General features: G+C 39.0%; 1 protein-coding gene across 4 annotated transcripts in view; it reads left to right on the top strand.

Moving 5' to 3' along the window:
• VCAN (versican) overlaps window positions 1–23,185 on the top strand; it is a 97,232-nt gene that overhangs the window by 62,697 nt on the left and 11,350 nt on the right. For 3 of the 4 annotated variants that reach the window (XM_051806763.1, XM_051806762.1, XM_051806761.1), the window contains 5 exons: window positions 1,296–6,782; window positions 8,862–8,975; window positions 11,066–11,179; window positions 17,057–17,215; window positions 18,373–18,455. In XM_051806763.1, coding sequence (XP_051662723.1) covers window positions 1,296–6,782; window positions 8,862–8,975; window positions 11,066–11,179; window positions 17,057–17,215; window positions 18,373–18,455 — 5,957 coding nt within the window. The remainder of the gene's footprint in view (window positions 1–1,295; window positions 6,783–8,861; window positions 8,976–11,065; window positions 11,180–17,056; window positions 17,216–18,372; window positions 18,456–23,185) is intronic. The other variant, XM_051806764.1, reaches the window with a different exon arrangement.

Below are 23,185 nucleotides of genomic sequence, written 5' to 3'. Positions count from 1 at the left end.
TGTCATATTCTGTAAATATATTTTGAGGATCAGTCAATGCAGACAACACAGTAAGGCAGGAGTGCCATTAATTCTTTCAGATCATCTTCTGGCAGATGTGGACAAAGCTCCATTGGCTGCCCCTGTTTGTACCAACAAAAAGTAATTTTGCATTGGATAAAATGATTATAAAGATAGATTCAGAAGAAAGAAATTCTCATAGAATAAGATTTCAGCTCAAGGTTTCCAATTTAGAGTCACTTGGACAAGCTTGAAATGTAGATTTTTTTTTTTTTTACTAAGTCTGTTGTATTCTTTTTTTAAAAAAAATTTATTTATTTACTTATTTATTTAATTTTGTTGTAATGGGGGTAGCGTCTATTGTCTGGAACAGAAGGCTTGCAGTAATGTTTGTGCTGAAAGGGCGAGTTTAAAAAGTGTCTATGGAGTTTGGGATCATGAATATTAGAGGAATTCGTGAGGCTTTCTGCAGCTAAAATCTTGCCTTCTTAGATCTCCTTTCTTCCTCCTTTTCTGCTTAGCCACCTAGAAAAAAATCCGAGATGTTTGCGACCTGTGGGAGTGTGTAAATACCTTGGAGTGAGTGGTAACCAGAAGACAATTACTGGACTTTACTCATGTTATGCTCTGAGTGGTGCTTGATTCTTAAATCTGTGATTTTTTTTCATATTTGCTTCATAATGCTTTAAAATTCCAAATAGCAGTCACTTAGTAAAGCGATACTTCATTCACTGACCTAGGGTCCAAGTCTAATGAACAGAGGAATTGATGTAGTTTTTATGGTGTTCCTAGTAATTGAGTTACTCTATGCTAAGCAATAATGGAGATGCATAGGTATTACCTGTATGTCCTATTTTATTTTAAACTTTACCTTGCTTAGCTTTGTCTAATTTTAGTTTTTGGTAAAGGTCAGCTGGTGTCTAAATCCATGGAAGCAGTTACAACAGGTTGGTCTAAAAAATTATTTTCATCTTGTCCATTTCTCATCTCTCCTGAATAGGACAATGTGACTTGGGTGTGGGTTTGGGGTCAAATACATGTGACAATCAACAGCACTAAATAATTATTGTGTTTAATATGCAGAAAGGCTTCAACTAGAAAGTCACACATCATGGCTGAGTTTAATTTTGTGTCAACAGAAGAACACACTGAAGTTAAAAAAATTGTTTAATTTTGAAGGCTTTTTTATTTGTTTTTTTTTTTCTCTGACAGGTTGCTTGTACTTCATGTGTGTACTGTAATGCACAACTATTGCTGTCACTCAGGGATTATGAAAAGCTCTCTTTTTTTTGCAGATCATCCGGTGAATGAATTTTTGGATCTGTTCAATCGCCACGTGCTCCCCCATGCAATAGATGAGACCCACATTGATGCAGAGTCAGCTCAGACCGAACCCTGTACCTCAGACTCTGTGCAGGATTCGTCTGAATTTATAATATTGGATCCTTTCTTTCCAAACTATATAGAATTTGAGGAAGAGGAAGACTGTGAAAATACTACTGACGTTACAACTCCTCCAGCTTTGCAGTTCATCAATGGGAAGCAGCAGGTTACCAGTGCCCCTAAGAGCACAAAGGCTGAGGAAGCGAGAAGTGACAAAATTGAAAGTGTTGCACATTCCAAAAATGTAACCTTTGCTCAAATCAATGAAACAAACACATTTATAATATCTGAATCTGAAGCTTCTGGTACTATGCAACCAAGCAAAGCTGGAGAAGTGACAGGGGTGTTTGAAGTTACTCAGCCAACAGCAGATGTTGCAATGTTAGAGCCTGTCTATAGTGGTGAGTCAGAAGTTGTCACAACAAATAAATCAATAGCCATTACTTCTTCACACAAGCAGTCTCTGCAAAACAATAAAGAGATCATAACATGGCATGGAAATGAGGAGAGCTCTACTAAGGGTGCCAAAAACTTGCTTTTGGATACTATTGAATCTTCTGGAGATGGCTCTATGGAGTCTAATCTATCCACTTCTGCCTTAGAAGTTGTGACAATGTCAAGAAAGGAAGATGATAAAAAAAATTCTGGTGTAACTTCTGTTCCTGATGCATTTACTGTGGAAAGTTCTGCTGTAACTGCTTCTCTGGATGCAGTTTTTATTCCTGCCACAGCAGATGAAAGTGTGACTGACCCTATTCCAGAAGAGGCAACCTCTGCTCCAGGAGGTCATTATAAATCAACTGCTAAACTTAGTGCAAATTCCTCTGTCGATAATATTCTGGAAACAAGTCCTACAGCAAAGCCTGAGATGAGTGCTGCTTCTTTTATGATTCTGGAAGGCTCTGGGGATGAAAAAGAGGACATCGCTGTAACAACAGGAGAAATAGCAGTAACAGAAACACTTTCAATGCAAGATATTTCTTTGGGCTCTGGTACAGTAATGCCAACAGAAGTTTCTGTAACTGCCTCAGGAATCACCTCTGCTTTGCCCAGGGGTATAACTCATTATTCTGCTTTTGATCAAAGTCCTGAAGCACCTGTTGCCACCAACTCTGTGTCTGAGTTTATTACGAAAAAAGTAGTTTCCATCTCTCATGTAACTGAAAAAAATATTGATGATGAAAAGGAAATACAGACCACTGTTTACTCAGGTCACCAAAATTCAGCTACTGCTGCAGAGGGAAATTTGGAGTTGAATGAATCTGAGAGCACTACAAGTGAAGTCAGAATTGTAATTCAGGAGCCCAGCTTACCCAGTAAAAGAGTACCAGGTACCATAAGTTCTGAAACCAAAAAGGTCACCTCCATTCCTTTCTTGAGAGACAAGAAGCTTTTTACAAATGAAGGATCAGCAGAAGAACCAGCAGACTTATTTGCAGGGAGTCCCACAAGAAAAGTGGTAAGTACTGACTCCCCATTTTTTGGTCCAGGTTCTGGTGACATAGACCTTATCATTCAGTCTGCTACTTTGACTTCAGTTCCATTAAGGCCTGTCACTGAAACATATACTGAAAAGCATGAAGGAAAAGTTTACAACACAGATGATGCTTCCACAAAGGGTGCAACAACAGAATATGGGAAACATGCAAGAACAGGTGAATTCGCAGTAACAGTTTCAAGTACTGGGTCAGATGGCTTGACAGAAGGGTCTGGAGGAGCACGTGAGGCATCCTTGGATGTGTTTAGTACAAGAAAGCCAGGAGAACAAAACATGGGAACAGAACCAACCCACACAGCTCCTTCTTACATAATATTTGGTTCTATAAAGGAGATAAGACCTCATACTGCACCAGGAATTAAAACAGAAGGTTCAGAATCAGGTGAAGTCCCACCATCTCCAGAATCCATGGTTCATAACAACCCTCATGACAATGTGGTGACACGTGGTACTGGCAGTGGAAAAGCAGCAGCTGAATCCATAGAAAGCAAAAATGCAAGATTTGGTTCTTCTACTGCCTCACTGGGTAAGATTCTCTTGATTGAGCATGGCTCTGGAGAAGAATTCAAAGACGACAGTAGCACCACAAAACTGATGTTTAATGGACCTACCGAAGAAATACTTGGGGATCATTTCTCACTCACTAATCAGGGGTCTGGAGAACCAGACACATTCTTTGGATCACTTGCAAAAACAGAATTTTCACCTACTGGGAGCCCAGAAACATGGGAGAAGCATGACTATCACAATGTTGTCAGCACATCATCTGTGAATCTTGCCTTCACCACTAACCCTGATGAGACAGTCTCAAGTCCTGAACGTGACGAAACCACCATGGAAACTGTAACTGACCTGAGAATGGAAGAGAAAACCACTGATGAATTGACAGTGAGAACTTTTTCAATGAGGATTCCTTTGGTAGAAGATTTATATTCTGGGGAAGACAGGCCAAGGGAAATTTTGCCAAAAGCTATGGAATCTTCTGAAGAAAAAGCAACAACAGACCCATTCTTTAAAAGTACACAGGCTACCCATGAACATCTGGAATTTTCAAATGTTCCGATTGTCAGTCATTCAGAAGAAAAGGAATTAGAAACCAAACCTGTTCAGAAAGTACTTTTGCCATTTAATGATGACAGAGTAACTGAACCTATAAGGATTGAAAGAAAATACATAAGCTCTCCAGTTACAGATATAGAACAAGAGAAGAAGTTGATACAAAACATTTTCCCTACAAAAGATATTCCCAGAACATTACTGACATCTCAGGAAGATAAACAATCAAATAATGAGTTCATTAATGATCCATTATTTTCAGGACAGGGATCAGGAGATGACCTTGATGTAATTCCTTCTATAGTGCCATTGGTTGTTAAAGGAATCAAGAGTCCTCCAACTTTTCATCCTGCAAACATGGGACCTGAACTTTCAACTGTAAAGACACAAGACTTTGAAAGAGGAAGCACCCAAGCAAACACTGAAGTTAATGAAGAAGTTTCAAATGCTGTGACTGAGCTGCTCTCAGAAACTGGAGACCAATTCCCCACCTCTGTGTTCCCCAGTTTCCCAGCTTTAACGGAAGTCAGCTCCAAGAGCTTCATCTCCAAACAGATGGAAGAGATGACCCATTATTTTGTGGCAACTGAAGAACCTCACAATCGGGAAACTAGTTATAGGAGAGGAGAAAATGAAACAGATAGGACAACGGCTACTTCTAAAGCTGTTTCACGAGAGGAAACTTCACATTTTGTGATTAAAGGTGGAGTAACTCCTGGGTCTGTTATACTGAATGGAACTCCCAATCCTCAAGCAGACGAATGTCTTGTAACATCAACAACAAAAATGCCAGGCAGAGTATTACCTGAAAGCTCTGGAGAAGGATCTGGCTGGGTTGCTGTTTTGGATTCATCTTCTCCTGACAAGTTTACTCATCTGTCAATACCCCCGGTATCAAAAGTAGAACTAAATGCTTCATCTAGTGCTCCTGGGCATATTTATTCCAAAGTTACGACTACAGAGGCACTGACAGATGGGCCACAGACTGTGATCACAGGACTAGCATCCCTTTTTACTGAAGAAACAGAGATTGTGTCAAATCCATCTACTGTTCATCCAAAGGCAACTACATCAGAAGAACTAGCAAGTGACACGGGGATAGATGAGAAAATTATTCCCATGATTGATGACAAAAAAAGCACTTTATTGAACGTTTCTGTTTATGGTGACATCATTCTAATTGAAGAGAGATTTCAAATCCCATCAGAAGACACAACAATTATAGACATGGATCACTCAAAATCAATGCCTGAAGATATAATAAGTGTGCAGACAATGCCAAATCCTGTTACACAGTCAACATATGGCAGTGATGATGATAGTATTACATCTAAAGGAGAGAAATATAATTCAACGCCCAAATTTTCCATAACCAAAGAGAAGACACTTCAATCTGGTGATAGTCTTTCTTTGATTACTTCCAGTCCACCAAGCAGAGAATCGGTAACAGCTAGGCACAGACCAAAACCAGATGATATGGATTTGGGTTCAGGGAATGCCATGAATGTTGCAACAGAAACTCTCACCACTACTGAACTCTCTGAACTGAGCTTTTTCCTTCCTACAGCACCATCTCTGGGAATCCCTCAGGTGCCCTATGAGTCTAAACATATTGTAACCACCACCACAGAAGACAGCTATGAACCAAATACTTCAGCAAACAACAGAGTAATAGCAGATCCAAGTGAAACAATCTCTGTGTCTGACTTTTCTGGAATGGGCCAAGAAGAACCAACTGATTATCAGCCTGTGGTTCCTTCCCTTACAACAGTTTTAGCTACTGAGCTAGAAAAGCCTGTGACAACTGACTTGCTTGAGTTGAGTACTGTCACCACACAGCATGCATCCCAGGTCGTGACTGTATCACCCAGCAAAAATGCAAAAAATCACACCATGGTATATATAAACACAAAATCAGCATCAGCAGAGTATGAGGAAACAGATTCTGGGAGTTTTCATTCTGTCCCTCAAACTCCTACATCCTCAGTAACTGTTCATTTAGCTAATGGAGTGTCTGAGTATCCTGAGGTAATCATTCCAAGTACATCATCATCATCAACAAAGGATTCAGATCAGCCCAATCATTCATCAGAAGGATCCTTCAAAGAGGTTAGTTCTGATATTGCAGCAACATATAAACCCCGTACTACAGACCTTCTCAACACAACAGAGTCTTCTCCGCTGGAGCTTTCTCCTGAGTCTTTCCCAGAAAGCACATCTATGGAAAGTACTCCTCACTTTGGCAGGGTGGTAACAGGCAGGACAGAGGAGACAGAAACCCCTGTCACTGATTTTTCTGTTGAGGAAGAATCTACAGTTTCTGGAGATTCTTCATCAACACATGTCTTGCCTACTGCTTTTCTGAATTTTGGAGAAGGAGTGAGCACAGATGCCCCAAAAGTTAGCACAACAAAAGTTGAAGCTTTCTCAGGGAGAGTGAGTAATTCCCATCAAGAAGAAGACAGGACTACTAAGAGAGAGAACCCCTTACTCGTTTCCACACCGAACTCACCCAACAGCATTGAAAGTGAAGGATTTAAACGTGACCAAGGAGCAGTTACAAAGCTGACTTCACCTTCCCAACTTCTGGAAGGAAGCACAGAAACACAATCAGCTTTGTTTGGTCGAGGGGAGATCACAACAATTTCTTCTAACATTGCAACACATGGCATTGCTCCTGGCAACCGTCCCTACCAAAATGAACAGTCCACAATGAGCTCTGAGGAGCCAAACACTGTTGAAGTTGTAACCTCCTCATTTTCCCTTCCTGAAGTCACTAATGGATCAGATTTTGTGATTGGCACCAGTGTGGGTTCAGTTGAAGGAACAGCAGTACAAATCCCAGGTAACTCCCAAATATGATCACTGTGTTATGTGTGTTTACACCTGTAAAAGTGTTGTCTTAGCTCTGGTGAGAGGTGTGACTACCAGAGCATCCTGTGAAATAACATCAGCTCTTGGGACTCTCCAGCTGTGAGATCAGTGTGGGTGTAACCCGTGCAGAGTGGAGGAGGATGGGGGTTCCCAAACTCCAGCCCAGTGGCTCTTCATGAGTGTTTGCATCATGGAGCTCTGGATCAGACTTGAGGTAACAAGCCAGTTCTAGAAAGTAACACTGGTTGTGGTAGAGAATTCTGCTGTAATTATTAAATTTTCCAGTTTCAAGCAGATAATTTTGTCTGATAGCTCTTCTGTGCTAGCGTGAAGATAGTACTCATACAACTGGTTTGCAGGTAGAGTTGTTCTTAACATCTTGCAGTTGACTTAAAAAGAAACCGTCATGCACATTTTAAGATTAGAATTTTCACAAAAATTAGCACCTCCTAACATACAAGATAACTTTACACACAAGAGAGAAACAAGACCTTGTTTTCAGCCTATCTGTAGCTTTAACTGGTTGATAAAGTGTCTGCCTCTTAAAAATTACAGATCTTTTTATTAGACATCACTTACCACGGAGTTTTTTTTCATGATGGTTATTAGTTACCATTTCACCAAATACATGGATGATGCAGGTAGGGTCTCTATGAGTATTGTAACTTCAATCCAAATTTTTGTCTGGATATAGCTGAGTAAAGAATGGGCTTAATTTTATAGGGGTTTGTACTATTTTTCCTCAAACAATCCAGGTAGCTGTCAACTTGAAAATGTTTACTGGCAAAATATCCAGTCTGCAGTAGGACAAAGCGACAGCAAGCACACAATAAACATCATTAAGGTGCTCAACACAACCCTACATTTGTGACATTCAGTGAAGCAGTCCTAAAACTAACACCCTCTTGTATGGATGGTATCATCCTTTTCAAAACCTCCAAGGTGAAATCCCTAATTATTTAGTTATATTCCCAAACTTATGTACATGGGAGTTTCCTCAGGAGACTTTCAACTAGACTTTCTGCATTCCTATGACTAGACAGGGAACTTGGTACTTTAGGAAGACTGAATGTCCAGTTTGCAAGAGTAAAATAGATGTTATTTACCTTTTTTTTTCCATTGACCATAATCAGATTTTTTTTGTGGAAAATATAATCAGAAATCTTAATTTTTCTCATTTCTCTGGTTTGCAGAAATCTCTGAACCATTTTGTAAATTTTCAAAGCCAGGGCTTTATTTTTGTACCCTAGAAGGACTGTCCTCAGGATTTCCCTCTAACTCTGAGAAGCTAACACTTAGAAATGGTTTAGTGTGCACTTGTTTGTGTGAATGAGTTCTCCTAGGCATGAAATCAAATGCAAATACCTAGGTATCTAAACTCAGTGGAAATAAACACCACTAGAAGGCCTAAAGTTCTGCAAGGAAAAGCTATTTAAATGATAACTCCTGTAACAACCGAGGATTTCATATCAGGTAAGCTTTTCTCTGACTTTTTAGTTCAGTTACAAATGTACTCAGTATCTTTATTTTTGTTCTTCAAATGTATTTCTAAGAAAGACTTTGCAGGTATTGATTGATTAGATAAAATTAAGACCTGAAACAACAGCAGCCAGTAGTATGTTCTGTGTACCCTGTCATTCTGCATAAACTAACCCTGTTCAAAAGAAAAGCATTTCTCATTCATTGTGCATATGTTTAACTGTTTTCAGCTATAATTAAGCGTCATGTCATGCAAACTAAATCCTTAGAGTATCATGACTGCCAAATACAGTACAAATTGCTGTGAAAAAGCATAATTCTAAAAATAATTTGTATTAGTTCTTAGTAAGTGCCATATTTTGTTGTTGAAGTTAAAATATGGTGATGCCTGAAGACAAGCTTTACTGTTTTACAAAACTATCTTACTTCCAGTGTTAATAGTTTCTGTAATCACAGTAAAACTGCACCATCAATGCAGCAATGAAAATTTTTTTTTCTTCCAAAAAATTGAAAATATACTATTTCCTTCAAACTGTGGAGTCAAATTCATTTTTTTCTACTTGTTTAACAGACCAAGATCCCTGCAAGAGCAACCCCTGCCTCAACGGTGGCACCTGCTACTCTCGTGGTTCGTTCTACATCTGTACCTGTCTTCCAGGTTTCAGTGGAGAGCAGTGTGAATTAGGTAAGACGAAGCCTAAGAAAAGTTTTCCTACATGAGATCTGCACAAGTGCTGAGTTTTGAAGTTGAAGAATAACCAGACATTTGAAAAACTCTGCAGTGAGTCCCTTAAGAGCAATAAAATTGAGGAGGTCCTCTCTTTTCTCTCTCCCCATAAAGTGCACTGATGTGTGCACAGAAAGGTTGAGAGAGCTGTACAGGAACTCAAATTCAGAACACTAAGTTAAAAAATACCTTAATAAAACAAAACAAGCATTAATATTTGGGATAGTTCTCTAAGAGCCTGGAGTAATTATTTGGAAGGCTGGTAAAATAAATTTATCTTAAAAGTGACTGGGAAGATGAGTACTGAATGGCAGTCTGATATTTTTTTCCCAGGAAATTGTAAATATTACGGTAATCATATGCATATTTGGTATAGATTGGTATTTTTGTGACAACTCTACTTGAGGACCTCTTCAAGCTGCATGTGACATCCATGTGTACCTGCTGCGACTGTGGATTTCCAGAGACTCACCTGTACAGTGTAAAATAACCAGGTTTTCTTCCAGAAATCTAACCAAAATATGGTAAAAGTGGTAGGTTGGCTGTTTAGTGCAGAGATAATTTAGACTGTTGAAAAGCTGTAGGTTTCATTCCCTGTTAAATACCATGGATTTGTCGGTTACACAGTTGCCTGCCAAATTTGAAAGAAAAAAAAATATGCTAAAATGAGTTTAACTCATCATATATAGGTTGGGAGAAAAAAATTCAACTCCACCCAAAGGTTGAAGAAATCACTGCAGCATAGCTGTCAGGATTAATATGGTTTTATTTGTGTTCTGTAAGACAAATTTTTGTTTTATATGTGATTTAAAAAATAGTTAATATTGTTCTCTGCTTTCCTAGCTCATCCTGATGAGTTTGGTATTTCACTAGTTCATTAATGGTAGACATCACATTTTAGATCCTGCATCTTAAATCTTTGTCAAGGAATATGGCATCCCCTGGTTGCAAAACATAGGTCAGGTATAATACTTATAAAATAATGATCTGTGCACTTTGTGTCCCCAAGCACTTTTAGAGGCTTATCCAAAAATTGGAGTGTGACTCTCCACAGACCATTGCCATGTAGAAATAGATTTTGTGATACCTAAGAAAGGAAACCTCAGCATTTTTAGCCCTTGTATTCAGGGATATTCTGTATATAAAGCCTAAAATATTACCTTGAGATCTTTCCAAATGACTGGAGCAAGTAAGACCTGGCAAAAATTTGAACAGAGAATATTTTAAAATAGAAATATTTTTAAAAAAAGCCCTCCTCGTGATGCAGCAATTATTCCTAGTTGCTGTTTTCTGGTTTGTAGATATGTCTACCTTCTGTCTTATGTTTCAATGAGTGAATCATTACCAGCAATTGACTTTGGACTGAGATGTTTGCAAAATCTGCATTAAAGTTTAAGTCGTGATTGTTTCAGAGAAACAGAACTCATTAGAAATCATCATATGATCTTTATGAAAAGACAGACTAGCTTATAAACTATATGAATACTTGTACAAAGTAATGACTTTAAATGAACTAATGCTCCTGTTTAAAAGGTGAAGACAAGGTGTTTTAGCCTTGGAGGAGTGGGGGACAGAAATTGTTACTTATTTATTGTGCAAGACTGCTACTATCTGACTGGTCATTAAGTGATATGGCCTTCATGGTGCTTTGTCCTCATCTTGATAAGATTAGACAAGGAAGAAATGAGAAATGCAAGCCGACAACAAGCCAGTGCCTGCTGACTTGCAGGCTGAAATTAGCAGTGTGTTTGATGCTACATGATAAGATTTCCAATATTTGAGTTTCATGAAGATATTTGAGGTCCTCAGTGCTTAGTGAGAGTTTTTGTGCTGTGGTCACATATAAAAGGCAAATTTTCCACCAGCACAGGAAAATACTGCATGGTGCAGCATTTCTTCTCATCCACACAGTGACCACTTGGATCTTGCACAGTGTTTTATTCTTCTGTGCTGAACAAGGCCCAGTCACCAGTGTGACTAAGGCTGAAGAGCATTTACCTTGTGGGAGCTGGGTGGGTTGTAAAACCACTCTTATCTTTTTGCTGCAGATGTTGATGAGTGCCAGTCCAACCCATGCAGGAACGGAGCCACATGCATTGATGGCCTCAATACCTTCACCTGCCTGTGCCTGCCGAGCTACATAGGTGCTCTCTGTGAGCAAGGTAAGGTGTGTTCTTCAGCCTGTGGTGATGGAGATTGTCCTTTTCCATTCCAACACCCTTCTGGAGTAACTAGGCAAAGCCTCCTAAACTGACTGAGTTTCTGTCTTAAAAAATTACACACACTGTAAGACATATCAGAACCCTTCACCTCCAATAAACATCAGTCATGTAGGAATAATCTACTGAATAATTCAGATTATGTATTCATCCACTGAGAGCCATAGATTTTACAGCTTTATCCCAGAATTTTCAAAATTACTTGTTCTGTAGTTATTTCAGCCAAAGCAGGTAGAGGATTTATAGTTATACAAGTAAGTTACTTATACAAGTAAGTTGTAAGAGGCTTTCTAAACTGGCAGATGAAATAAGGTTAAATATCCATGTCTCTGTAATTGTTAGAAAGTTCCCTGCAAGAAATGCCACTGTATTTACAAGAAACATTTATAGTACGAGATGCTTACTCAATATGTAGGAGGAGGACTAGAGTAGCAAAATGTATTCTGTTAATAAAAGTAATGAAGGCATTTCCATGGGAAAAGAAATGGTGTATTAAAATGTAGTTGCTCAGCTCATGAAAATATTTTTTTCTTTTTCTTCAGTTGAATATTTTTGGTCACAGGCGAATGAACTAAACCTTTGGATTTGTTTAATTAATGTTGTGTATTTTCATGTTTGTTTCTCAGTTTCAGTGAAGAGCAGTTTGCAAACTCTTCCAGCTCAATTTATAGAGATTTGTTTGTCAGAGCTGAAAAATCTCAGACCTGACCAGTACCTTTCAAAGTTTAACCTTTTTCAGTAGTCTGGCTAACCTTGCAACTTGAGACGACTTTCTGAATCTTGTGTCCCAAATTATAAATTGACAGTGTTTTCACAACAAAAGAAATAAATGTTCTCACTCCCTTCTTCCTCCCCTTCATTCCAGCAAATCCATAGCAGTGAGTGGCTCTGAGTACCATGGTAGCTTTAAGCTCCTTTTTATGACCTGAGAGTGCATTTCAGGTGGTAAATGGGAACATTTCCTAGTTTGTCAATCAGAACCAGAGTTGTGCTCTCTCAGCTTTGGAATTTAAATTTCCTCCACTTAAAGTCCTCCAGTGGTTTGGGATTTGGGAAAAGGTTTTAGTGCCAAATTTCCGTTCCACCAGACAAAATAAAACTGTGTTGGTGATTCAGACATGGTTGTCTGGCAAGCAGGCTTTATTTCAAGGCACCAGTCCTGACCTCACTAGATTTAAAGACCAGCCAGGATGATAGAATGTGTTGCCTTGGTGCCACAGAAAAGATGGTGCTCACAGAAAAATACACTGAGATTTTATTTCATTATTTTTTTCCCCTTCAAATATAGTATTCATTTTAGAAAACTTAAAAAAAAAAAAATCAAGCTGAAGGGCTTTCTTAGGCACACTGCTGAGCATTCAAAATGCCATGGGGGGTCAGGGAACAGGAGAAGGGAGCATGGGCTTCCTCTGGAAATGAGGCTCAAAAAGTAGGAGGTGATTCCATCACATCTGCACCACTGGTGCAGAAAGAAACTCAGAGCTCAGAATTTCACCCAGATGCCCCTGTGAGACTGTTCAATACTAAGGGATCTCCAGTTGAGGTGTCATGCCTGTGTCAGCATTTGGAGGGGATGTGAGTGGGGGACATCACAGCTGCATATCAGGGAGCTTGGGATGGTAGGAGTGAGAGGAACCTTCTAGGAGGTCCAGTCCGGATGAGGGAAATCAGTCCTGAGACTCAGCCATGGGACTGGCTCCCTGGCACCCCTTTTTTTGCCAGGTGGAAACAGTTCAACAGTCTGAGCCCAGGAACATCTTCCTGAAGAGAGCTAAAGTTGTCTTAGAAACAGAGCAGCTGAAATTGTTCACTTTTAAACTAGATTGTTAGCTCAGTCAGGTAGCATCACTTCTGGTTCAGACGAGATCAAAAGTGAGTGGAGTACCTCTCTTAGACCCTGTTTTGCCCATCACCTGTATCTTTTCAAAGTACAGATGCACGTTCTGCATGACACTTGGTGACATCTGAACATCACTTCTTACAATGCATAAATATCCCCAAAACACCTGTTTGTACAGGATGAGGCTCCTCAGGATGGTACAACCAGCTGTTCTCTTCCAGGTTTTGAAGACAAGACAACTGGGTTTTTTTAATTATCATATTAGAAACAATGGTTTTTTTAATAACCCAAGTTCATCATTCCAGTGTCTGTGATTACTCCAGTCTTATTTAATTCACTTTGTTCCTAGGACTTGGTAGCTGGGGATTGAAGTAGTTGAGAAGGGCTTAGTGCAAAGATACTTTCTGAAAACAGATGGTCTCTTACTGATGTCTTTCAGAGGAGAAGGGATTATTTTGAATATGTACGAGAAAAATGGGTTTCTTCTCAAGAAGTGTGGGCTAATGAGCCTCTGGCATTTGTTCATTAGCTGAAGACAGAGAGTCATAGATAAAATTCACAGCTGAGTAAGACTCTCTTTATGTTCTAGTACCTGTGTCAGTCTTTATTTTCTTTAAGCCCCTTATGGTATTTCTTTAAAGACAAGGGACCTATTGTCAGCAGATTACTGCAGCTATTGAAAAAGCAGTACTTATCTATGTATTAAACCTACAGACAACTCTTTTTTTAATGCAGAGTTTAGAGATGTTGTCACACATGTACAATTGCAGCTACAGAGGGACGAAGCTGCGAAAATAACTCCTTCCACACATCACCCAAATACTCCCGTAAATTGTCATAAATCTTAACGCTAGTGAGACAAGTTTCAAAACACCATAAATATGAGTGTTTAGCTCTTTCCATCACATTCTGGGATAAGGTTACAGAGGTCTGTGATTGCCTCCCTGGCTGAGTACACAATGAATGTGGAGTAAGTGCTTGCACCTACTCTGCTTGCAGGTGACTGAGTCAGAAAATTTACAGCCACCTGCAATTAGGCTTTACTGGTTCAGTAAAGGCATTAAAAGTTTATACCCATATGGAACCCTTACCTCTCTGTCAGCCTTGCAGCTCTCTTTTTCTGGTAAGTTACATGAGCTGAGGACAAAGATGTTGATGAGTGCAGGGACGAAGCAGTCCCCACATTTTTACTTGGCTGGTTTTGCATTTTTCATCCTCTGCCCTCCTGAATCTTCCTTTCCCTGTTCATTTTTCCCCTTTTCTCATCAACCCCTCCTCTCAAAAATAAAAAAAGCAACAACAACAACAACAACCACCAACTCAACTACCCCAAACAAACAAAAAAACCCCAACAAACCAAAAGCAAAAAAACAACAAAAAAAACCCCCAACCACTCACCAACCCAAAACAAAACTACCCTCTTCTCCCTCATGTGCAAACATTATGTATTTTATGGCCATCAGTCCTGTCTTTTTCTGCTTTTCTAGATTTTTGGACTACCAACAGGGGCAGAAGAAGTTATTTAACATTTCTGTTTTGGAAGGCAATGTACAATTTTGTATAGGAGGGAGGAGTTGGATGTGCATTGCAGTGCATGCACTTAAATAAAGAACTCTCTGGTCACTGTTTGACACTTTCTATCTTAAGAAGAAAAGTTGTGTTATTTATGATTGATACTCAGGCCATTGTATCTTATTTTCTGAACACGGTCCTCTTAGGTTTTTTTTTCAGGCCTCTTTACCTCCTCTACCTGTCTTTCAGCAGATCTTCTCTCAAATCCTTCACTCCTTCCCTAGGAGAGGTCTTGATTAGAATAATGTGGAAATCCTCTCTGGCCACGTTTTTCTCAGCATGCAAACCTCCTTGTTATTATCTGACTTGTTTCCTGTGGGACAAAGGAGTCCCTGAACAAGACAAATAATAAAACCTGGAGAGCTTTCACAAAGGACATAGGACTGTTAGTCAGCCTCGTGTGGTTAAAGAAATGTTCTAGAAGGCCAAAGGCAGACTAAGCTTTAAAATTACCTAGATATCAGAGATTAAAGATGTATCTACATCCTGTACCTCACACAGAATACAAAGAGGGAAAAGATAAAAAAATCTAGCAAGTTGGTAGTGTAGATTACATTTCTTTTTTCGTAACTGAGATTACTCAAGGTACAAGCAGTTTCCTACAGTTCAACTTTCTGAAAATAAAAGGAAGATAACCAGTGTAAACTTTATTATGCCTTTGCATTCATTATATTTATGTCAGTACTAATGACTTTTGGGAAATTATTTTGGTACCAAATTCCTAAGACAATGACTGCTGTGTTACCAGTATCAGAGGAATTATAGTAAGCCTTTGATGTGACATATTTGCACTTTAAAGTCCATTTATATACATCTAAAGTGTAGTTTTTGTTATGAGGAATTTAAATTTTTTTCATAAAAATAGGCACTTTTCTGCTTCGGGATGTGAATGGCCTCTTCCTGCTATGAATTGAGAACCCGACTGGGGTTGTGAAAAACTATTCTGCAGTTGTGGTAGCATCTCAAAGCTAAGTAATGTCTTAGTTAAGGCATTTTCAGTCATCTGTCCTTGGCATGTTCTGCAATAATAGGCTGTTTCTGTACTAATGCAAAAAGAGCCCTTTTGACCAAAGCTTGTTATTGACCATTGACTATATTGACTTACTGAAAATAAGAAATCCAGTTTCATACCCAGGACACCTTTATACCTCTGGAAAGGCCAAAGAGTTGCTTTCAGGCACAGTTTTGTTCAGGGATTGATAAAACTTGGTGGGAAGGGGTAAATTCCTGGTGGGTGGGTGGGGTGTGGGAAGTCAGGCTTTGTGTTTCTGTTCTTCAACATCCTGCCACTGAGGCCCCTCAGGGTGAGATAGCTGTGGTTGGAATAGGCTGTAATCTTGTGCTGAAGTGTCCTTTATGATGCCATTTTGTCTGTCATAGCTCAAAACTGTCTGTGTTTTCCCTGTTGTTTCTCCCACTCCTCCCTAAAACACTCTCTTATCAGTGGCAAGTTTTTGTCATTCTCAAGCACAGCTCAGATACATTCAGACATCACATTTATTTTGTCCATCTTATTAATGTTGACTTTTTTCTGTGATTCATTCAGCAAACTTGGAACCAAAAAGGTGCAGTTTCTTGCCATCTACTCTGTTTACAGCTGCCTAACTTGAGAAAATAATTAACATCAAATCTACAGGTTGTTCCTGTTCCAAGGTTCAAGTTTATTTCTCTTTAGATGGAAGGACATACTGGCTGGTGTGAACTTCTGTCTGTGATTCTTTCTTATCGGCACTATGCCTCAGAGAAGCACAGACAATGTACAATTTCATTACTTTGTATTTCAGCTTTGCAACCTTCCCAAGAAGCTGATGCCTAAAGTTTATTAAGTTAGACTTTGTCAAGGAAGATGGGTTTTGGGGCAGCATTTGGAGGTGTAAGTTCAGAAAGACAATATTGCATCTTTGCTTCTGTGGGCTGAACAATCACAGTAATTTTCCTTTGTATTATTTTCATTCATAATTTTCTTCCAAAAGTAATTCAGTACATTAACTCAAAGAACTGTTTGTCCTTGCAAGTAAAAATTCTCATTCACATACACAGACTCAGAAAACTCAGATGAGATGTAGAATAACCGCAGTTGAACATCCAGGCACTTCGTTCATCCAGAGTGATGGATGATGTTCTCTTGAGATGGCCCAAACAGAGCCTAGTTCCATCAGTGGAAACTCACAAAGTTTCCAGTTGCAGTTATACTCCTTAGATAAGTAGTATTCTTGCAGCTTTTACTGAAACTGGATAAACAGAACTATCTGCAAATGAGGTCTCATGGATGAATGTTTGCTTTTGTACTACTTAAAAGGTGGGTTTTTTTCTTGGAGCTTTGCCCTACAGAAAATCCATCAGCTTGCACAAAACTTCCCTCTGTTTCTTACCCACTGACAGAGAAGTGGTTTATTTGTTTGCCACAGATACAGAGACCTGTGACTACGGCTGGCACAAGTTCCAGGGGCAGTGCTACAAGTACTTCGCGCACCGGCGCACGTGGGACACGGCAGAGCGGGAGTGTCGGCTCCAGGGGGCTCATCTGACCAGCATCCTGTCCCATGAGGAGCAGATCTTCGTCAACCGTATGTGCCCCATCCGAGGGCTCCTCTGCCTCCAGCTTTGGGGGGGGTAAAGTTTAAGAAGGATATAAAGACCTCATGGGGGTCTGCAGATCCTCCAGCGGGGCAGCTCTGATCTCTGTTCTGTGTGAGCAGGGACAGGACCCCAGGGGATGCCTGAAGTTGTGTCAGGGCAGGCTTAGGTTGAATGTCAGGAAAAAGTTCTTCCTCTGGAGGGTGGTCAGACACTGAACAGGCTCCCCAGGGCAACAGTCACAGCACCAAGGCTGAAGAGCTCAAGCGTTTGGATGATCCTCTCAGGCACATTTTGTTACTCTTGGGGACGGTCCTATGCAGGACCAGGACTGGATGATCCTTGTGGGTCCCTTCCCACTCAGGATATTCCATGACTCTGGTCACTGAGGATTCAGAGCTGGCGAAACACCCTCCTGACTACTCAGCTTTTACAACTCCATCTTAAAATATACTTTTAGAATGTTTAAAAGGCACACTTTGTGTTCTTAATGTTTACTTCTACAGTCAAATGCAAGTTCCCTGTCACTATTAAGTTATTTTTTGTTGCATAGAAAATACCTTATTGGGGGAAAAGAGGGCACTTTTTGATGGGGGGAAGAAGATAGGAACTTTAATGTTGACATTGGAAATTCTTGAAACATTATTTTTCTGGAGGCTTAAGATCTTTTTGTGCACATGATATCAATGCCCACACCATCATATATCGTATTAGTTTGGCCTACAGAAATAGTCTCGCTGTGTTGTGTTGCTAAATCTAGACAACACAGGTCACAGCCGTACCAAAACTTGAAAAATGTAGACTATAATACATGATTTCGTTATTTTAATATTATATTTGCCTTTTTTTTTCTCCCTCTCATATGCGCTCAGGTAGAAAACTAATTCTGTTTCCCTTGGTAGACACCAACAGAAGTGAAGAGACAGGGTTGTTTAAGAATGTTAGATGAGAATCTGCATTTTTATAGACATTCCAAATTTAAAACAAAACAAAACCGGCAAAGGGTCTGTAAAACAGTTGTTTGCATAATGAGTAGAAGAATCTTAAGGACAGGATGTCTGATTCACGTCTGTGTAAAATTATTTTCTTTGGTGAAATCCGTTCCATTTATGGGAAGCTTGATGAAAATACCCTTCTGGTTCCCTAGGTATTGGGCACGACTACCAGTGGATTGGCCTCAATGACAAGATGTTTGAGCGTGATTTCCGCTGGACTGATGGTAGCCCACTGGTAAGATGCCTTTGAAATGAAATCACTCATCCATTTCTTTTTCTGGTCGCTTAGCAAATTCCCACCAGCAAGGAGAGAAGTTGTGTGCAGGAAAAAAAAAAAAGCTGCCACCAAATATGGACCTGAGCAAACAGCCAGTGAAATCATTTTGGGATAACTAACATTTTGTGGTTTAGTTCTGAAGTCTTGTTCTTACTTCCTATTTTTGTATGTGTGAGAAATCTCAAGGATTTCAAAGAGTAGTAATTTAAGAGTCTCTGGTGGAGCTGGTTTGGGCATTTCTTGTCTTACACAAGGGCATGTGTAGCAGTTCCCCGACCATGGAGCAGGATGCATTTTTTGGGTGAGGATCTGGTATTCCAGCTGTTGCGTTTGCTGGGTCTGTGGAGCGCACAAAGGAGCCTCCCAGGTATTGCTGGAGCCTGTTCTATGTGGCAGCTCTACAGCTGGGGTGGAGAAATAGCCATTCTGAGGTGGTTCAGTGGGCCTGCAACCAATAATTCACCCATAACATTTTAGGATGCTATTGATACCTCTTTCTGCCTTAAAACAAGAAGGAGAATCAGCAGAAGGAGAATCAAAAAGCTGGTGAATGCAGAATCTGATCAAGCTCTTTCCAACTCAAACCCCTCTCTTTTGTAGAAGAGGCAGGTGAATTATTGCTATTTAACACCCATTGAAGAAAATTACATTAAGGAAAAACCCCCAAACTAGTTATGTTTATTATTTTGTTTTCCAGTTGTGAATTCTGAAATCAGAAAGCCTTTGGACACACATGTGCATGTGTTGCTGCAATTTATGTAGAAAGACACCTGGGGCAAGGCAGGCAAATTAAAATTGAAATTAGAACTGAGATCCTACTTCTTAATTCAGGCTACTGACCAAATGTGGTGTTATATTTTTACTGTAATTTTCAATTTTAAGAAATTAAGATTTTCTAGGAACAGAATAAGAGCATCTGTCCAACAGATTTCTGTTTTGATTGATCTTTTTTTATCTCACTTTCTTTTTCTTTCAATTTTAACAACTTCCCTCTGTCTCTTCCTTCAGAAACAATTTAGGTGTCTCTTGAAATCATTTATGTTCACTGCTTCAATAGATTTCCCTCATAACTTATTCCATATGGATTCTGCATCCTGTGGTGCTGACCAACTGCCTCATTTGTTCCTTTGTCCTGGCTTTTAACTCATTTCTCATACTTTCTAATCACAGTTCTGGTTATAGTGATATATAACCTCTCTAGTGATTAATAGAAATGATGACCTAATTAAATATATGCATCAAATGTATTTCCCTGATGATGTTCTAAATTTGCAATGAATTTGAATACTATGTAGGTAAAAAAAATTGCCTCTTTTATGTAGTTGCAGCTGAGTAGTATTCATGATAGTGTTAAATGCATTAGTACAATTTGTGATCATAAAAATCAGACTTATTACATCAACACTCAGGTTGTAACTTGAATTTCTGAATTTAGGGATGGGTTTTTCCTACAGTCAAAGCCTAAATAGCCTTCATATGTTTTACATATCAGGATGCATCTGTACTTCAGCTGTTTCTAAATTTGTTTCCCAGCTTGATGTGCTCTCCAAAATATTCTTCTCTATCTACAATTCTGTTTAACACTTCTGGCATAGGGGAAAATTTGTCAATTCTGCTGAGGGTCCCCATGATAATAGTTGTCTTGGAGATACTATCAGAAAACTGGTTGGGCATCTACAAGTTTATGTACTTTCATCTTTATCTTGATACTACTTTGAATTTTCTCCAATAAGATCTTGATTTAATCTACAAATCATGATTACACGATTTTATGAGGTTTTGGATTGAAAAAAACCCCACACTGTTCTGATGCTTTCTTTCTTCAAAGAAAAAGCAAATTGACAACAACAACAGCAGCAGCAGCAAAACATGTTATGGACGGAATTGTTTACACCATAGTGTGATAAATTTTAGTGATTTCTCTTTCACATGAGTTTTCTTTCTTAAACAAAAAAAAAAAAAGCCCCTGGAATTGTGAATCCTTGAACCAAAGGCACCATTACTGAAGATTATGGAACAAGGTTTGCATCACTCCTTTGCCACAAACATGAGGAAACTAACTGGAATATGCAGCACATAGACAGGAACTCTTTTGCCAGGTGGCATGTATTTGTTTAGCAATTTCTGGAAAAGGGATCAAATACCCAAATACATTTCCTTTTTTTTTTTTTTTTTTATTTTTATTTAACTTTACCCCTAAAAGGGAAATCAGTAATTTTTTGACATTTTCAGCTTATGCCTGTTTCTGTTTTTCCTTTTTTTTCCTTTTAACTGAGGCCAAATGCCAGCCACTATTAAATATGATAGTTGGACAAAGCATGTACATGAGAATATAGAATTAAGGTTCTCACTGGGAAACGTACACTGAATGCAGAGTACCTTTGACAGGCTCACAGATCTACTGAAAATTATTGTTTAGTTGCATAGTAGTGGAAAAAAAATAATCAGACACCCTTGATATTTTGGAATTCGTTCTTTTTAACCCTTCTAGAAAGTACTAGCTGTTAGCAATTCATCAAAACCAGCAGCAGTCAAAAAAGCCCCTCTATTCCTGTATGTGCTTTTTGTGCATCAACTGGAATTATGCTGAACAAAAATAATGACAGAAAACAAGTCTTGGAATAAATGAAGAGTAAATACATGCTCTGATTCTCAGAATTCCCCAAGAAAAATGTTGGTGTCTTGAATAATGAAGCAAGTACAGATTCAGTGAGAAAGCAAGAAATAGTATTTAATACTTCTTGGCCCACATAACTTTTGTCCATATCTACATTGAATCTACCTGTTTTCCATTCAAAAAAAGTTTTAAGACAAAAAAAATTATCCACTGGTCCACTCCTAAATCACAGTATTGCAAATCTGCTACTGCAGAGAGAATTTGAAGAGGTTTTTAGATCTACCTCACTAAGTGTCTAATGCATCATTATCTGGGTACTTTTGGGGTGTTTTGGTAGGTTTATTTCTTAACTGTAAAGTGTTTTGGGTTTTGATTTGGGTTTTTGTTGTTGTTGATTTTTTTTATTTAAAACTGCTTAGCAGTTTCCTGCCTTTCAGGCAAAGTGACATAATCTTGTGCAAGGGGCTGAGTGGTGTAGATGAAGTCTCACCGTATGCTGGTAAAACACACTTTTTCAGCATTCTTTATTCACTAAATCCCAAACACAGACTGGGCTTGAGAAGTGAAAAATTACATGAATAATGTAGTTGTGTCATACCTCTCATGCATTCAAGTCTAATTGTCAGTCCAGGTGGTACTTTTTCTTAAAGAAATTGCTTTCCAGGTAACTGATACATCATTATACTGGATTTCATTGGTCAGACCAATCTGCTTATATTTGTCTTTTTTGCAGATTCTTAAAAAAAATTAAAATTGGAAGCTTATTGGTTAAGGTCAGAGCATATCTTCAAAGAGCTCCTTGGCTAAGCTTGGAGCTTAGCCAAAGCCAATAAGCAGAATAAAATAAGCTATAATTATACTAAGCTGTGGGATCCATTGGCCACTCCCACGTATGTGATTTGTTCTGATTTGCTGTACTGTATCCCCATGGCAGGAAGAAATTTGTCCCAACATGTTTCTGCTGTCTTTCTTTTAATTCTCTTTTTTTTTTTTTCCTGTTTAGGAAAGAAATAATTTTTCAATGTTTCTGATAGTTGAGAGAGGTGGATTCATGTTCTGGAGCTGATGAACCACTTTGGCAGCATAAGTCATTCCCTTTTCTTATGAAGGGAAAGAAGCTAATGGCAGCTGTGTTAGTACAACATAAAAAAGTGAATGTTCTTTCAGGAAATCTCAGGGATCCTCACATGTGGAGCAAGTTCACTGAGAGCTGGAGATCAAGGGCTACTGCCACAGTCATGGGCTTGGACTGGGAGCAGCACCCAAAATTGTGTGGAGCAGCAGGAAGGGAATTCGTAAACTGAAAACTTTGGCATATCTGCTCAGCCCCTGAGTTCAGATAATTTGTCTCAGAGGTGAAGGCAGTGAGAGCAGGTACTGAAGTGTGTTCAGAGAACTCGCAACACCCCAACATTTTTAGACCTTTGTTATTCACTGAAAATCAAGCCAATTTCTGCTCAAGGCATTTCAGGTATGATTACAGGGATAGACTGAAGAGGCAGAAGAGAATTTTATAGTATTTTTAAGAGCATATTTTGTTAACTCTTTTTTCCTTCTGTTGCAGGGTAGTTACAGGGCTGTTCTGTTGGCTCTTGGTGTGGGAGAAACATTAGTTTTCCTCTGATTTATATTCTGCACTGGAGTGAAAATGGCTAAATATTGTCTTCATTTGCATTTAGAAAACTACAGAATCAAAATTATTCTTGCACTTTCCTGTAGACTTTGCTCCCAGCATTTCTTGAATAGTGAACAACTCCTTAAGGATGTATCATGGGCAATCTTCATCCCACAATTATCATGGAAAGCACTGAGCAATAAAAACAACTTTGGGAAAAACACAGAGACCTAAACAGTCAGAACAATGTGGACAGAGAAATTTGTCCATGCTATTTGTATCTTTTTATACTTTAAATGTGATGCAATACAAACTACAAAACACCAAAACTTACGTCATCAGTGGAGACATTTAATAATTGATCAAAGGGAAAGAGAACAAAATGTGATACTGGAAAAGATCCCTGGGCAAAACTAAATTTAAGTAGTTCACTTAGGCCTGTGAATACCAACTTTT

This window comes from Manacus candei, unplaced genomic scaffold (genome assembly GCF_025592945.1).
Source record: "Manacus candei isolate 608988 ecotype Guabito, Panama unplaced genomic scaffold, ASM2559294v1 h1tg000068l, whole genome shotgun sequence".
Lineage (NCBI taxonomy): Eukaryota > Metazoa > Chordata > Aves > Passeriformes > Pipridae > Manacus > Manacus candei.
The sequence above is the reverse complement of the archived record's forward strand: the minus strand, read 5'-3'. Positions and strand labels throughout refer to the sequence as shown.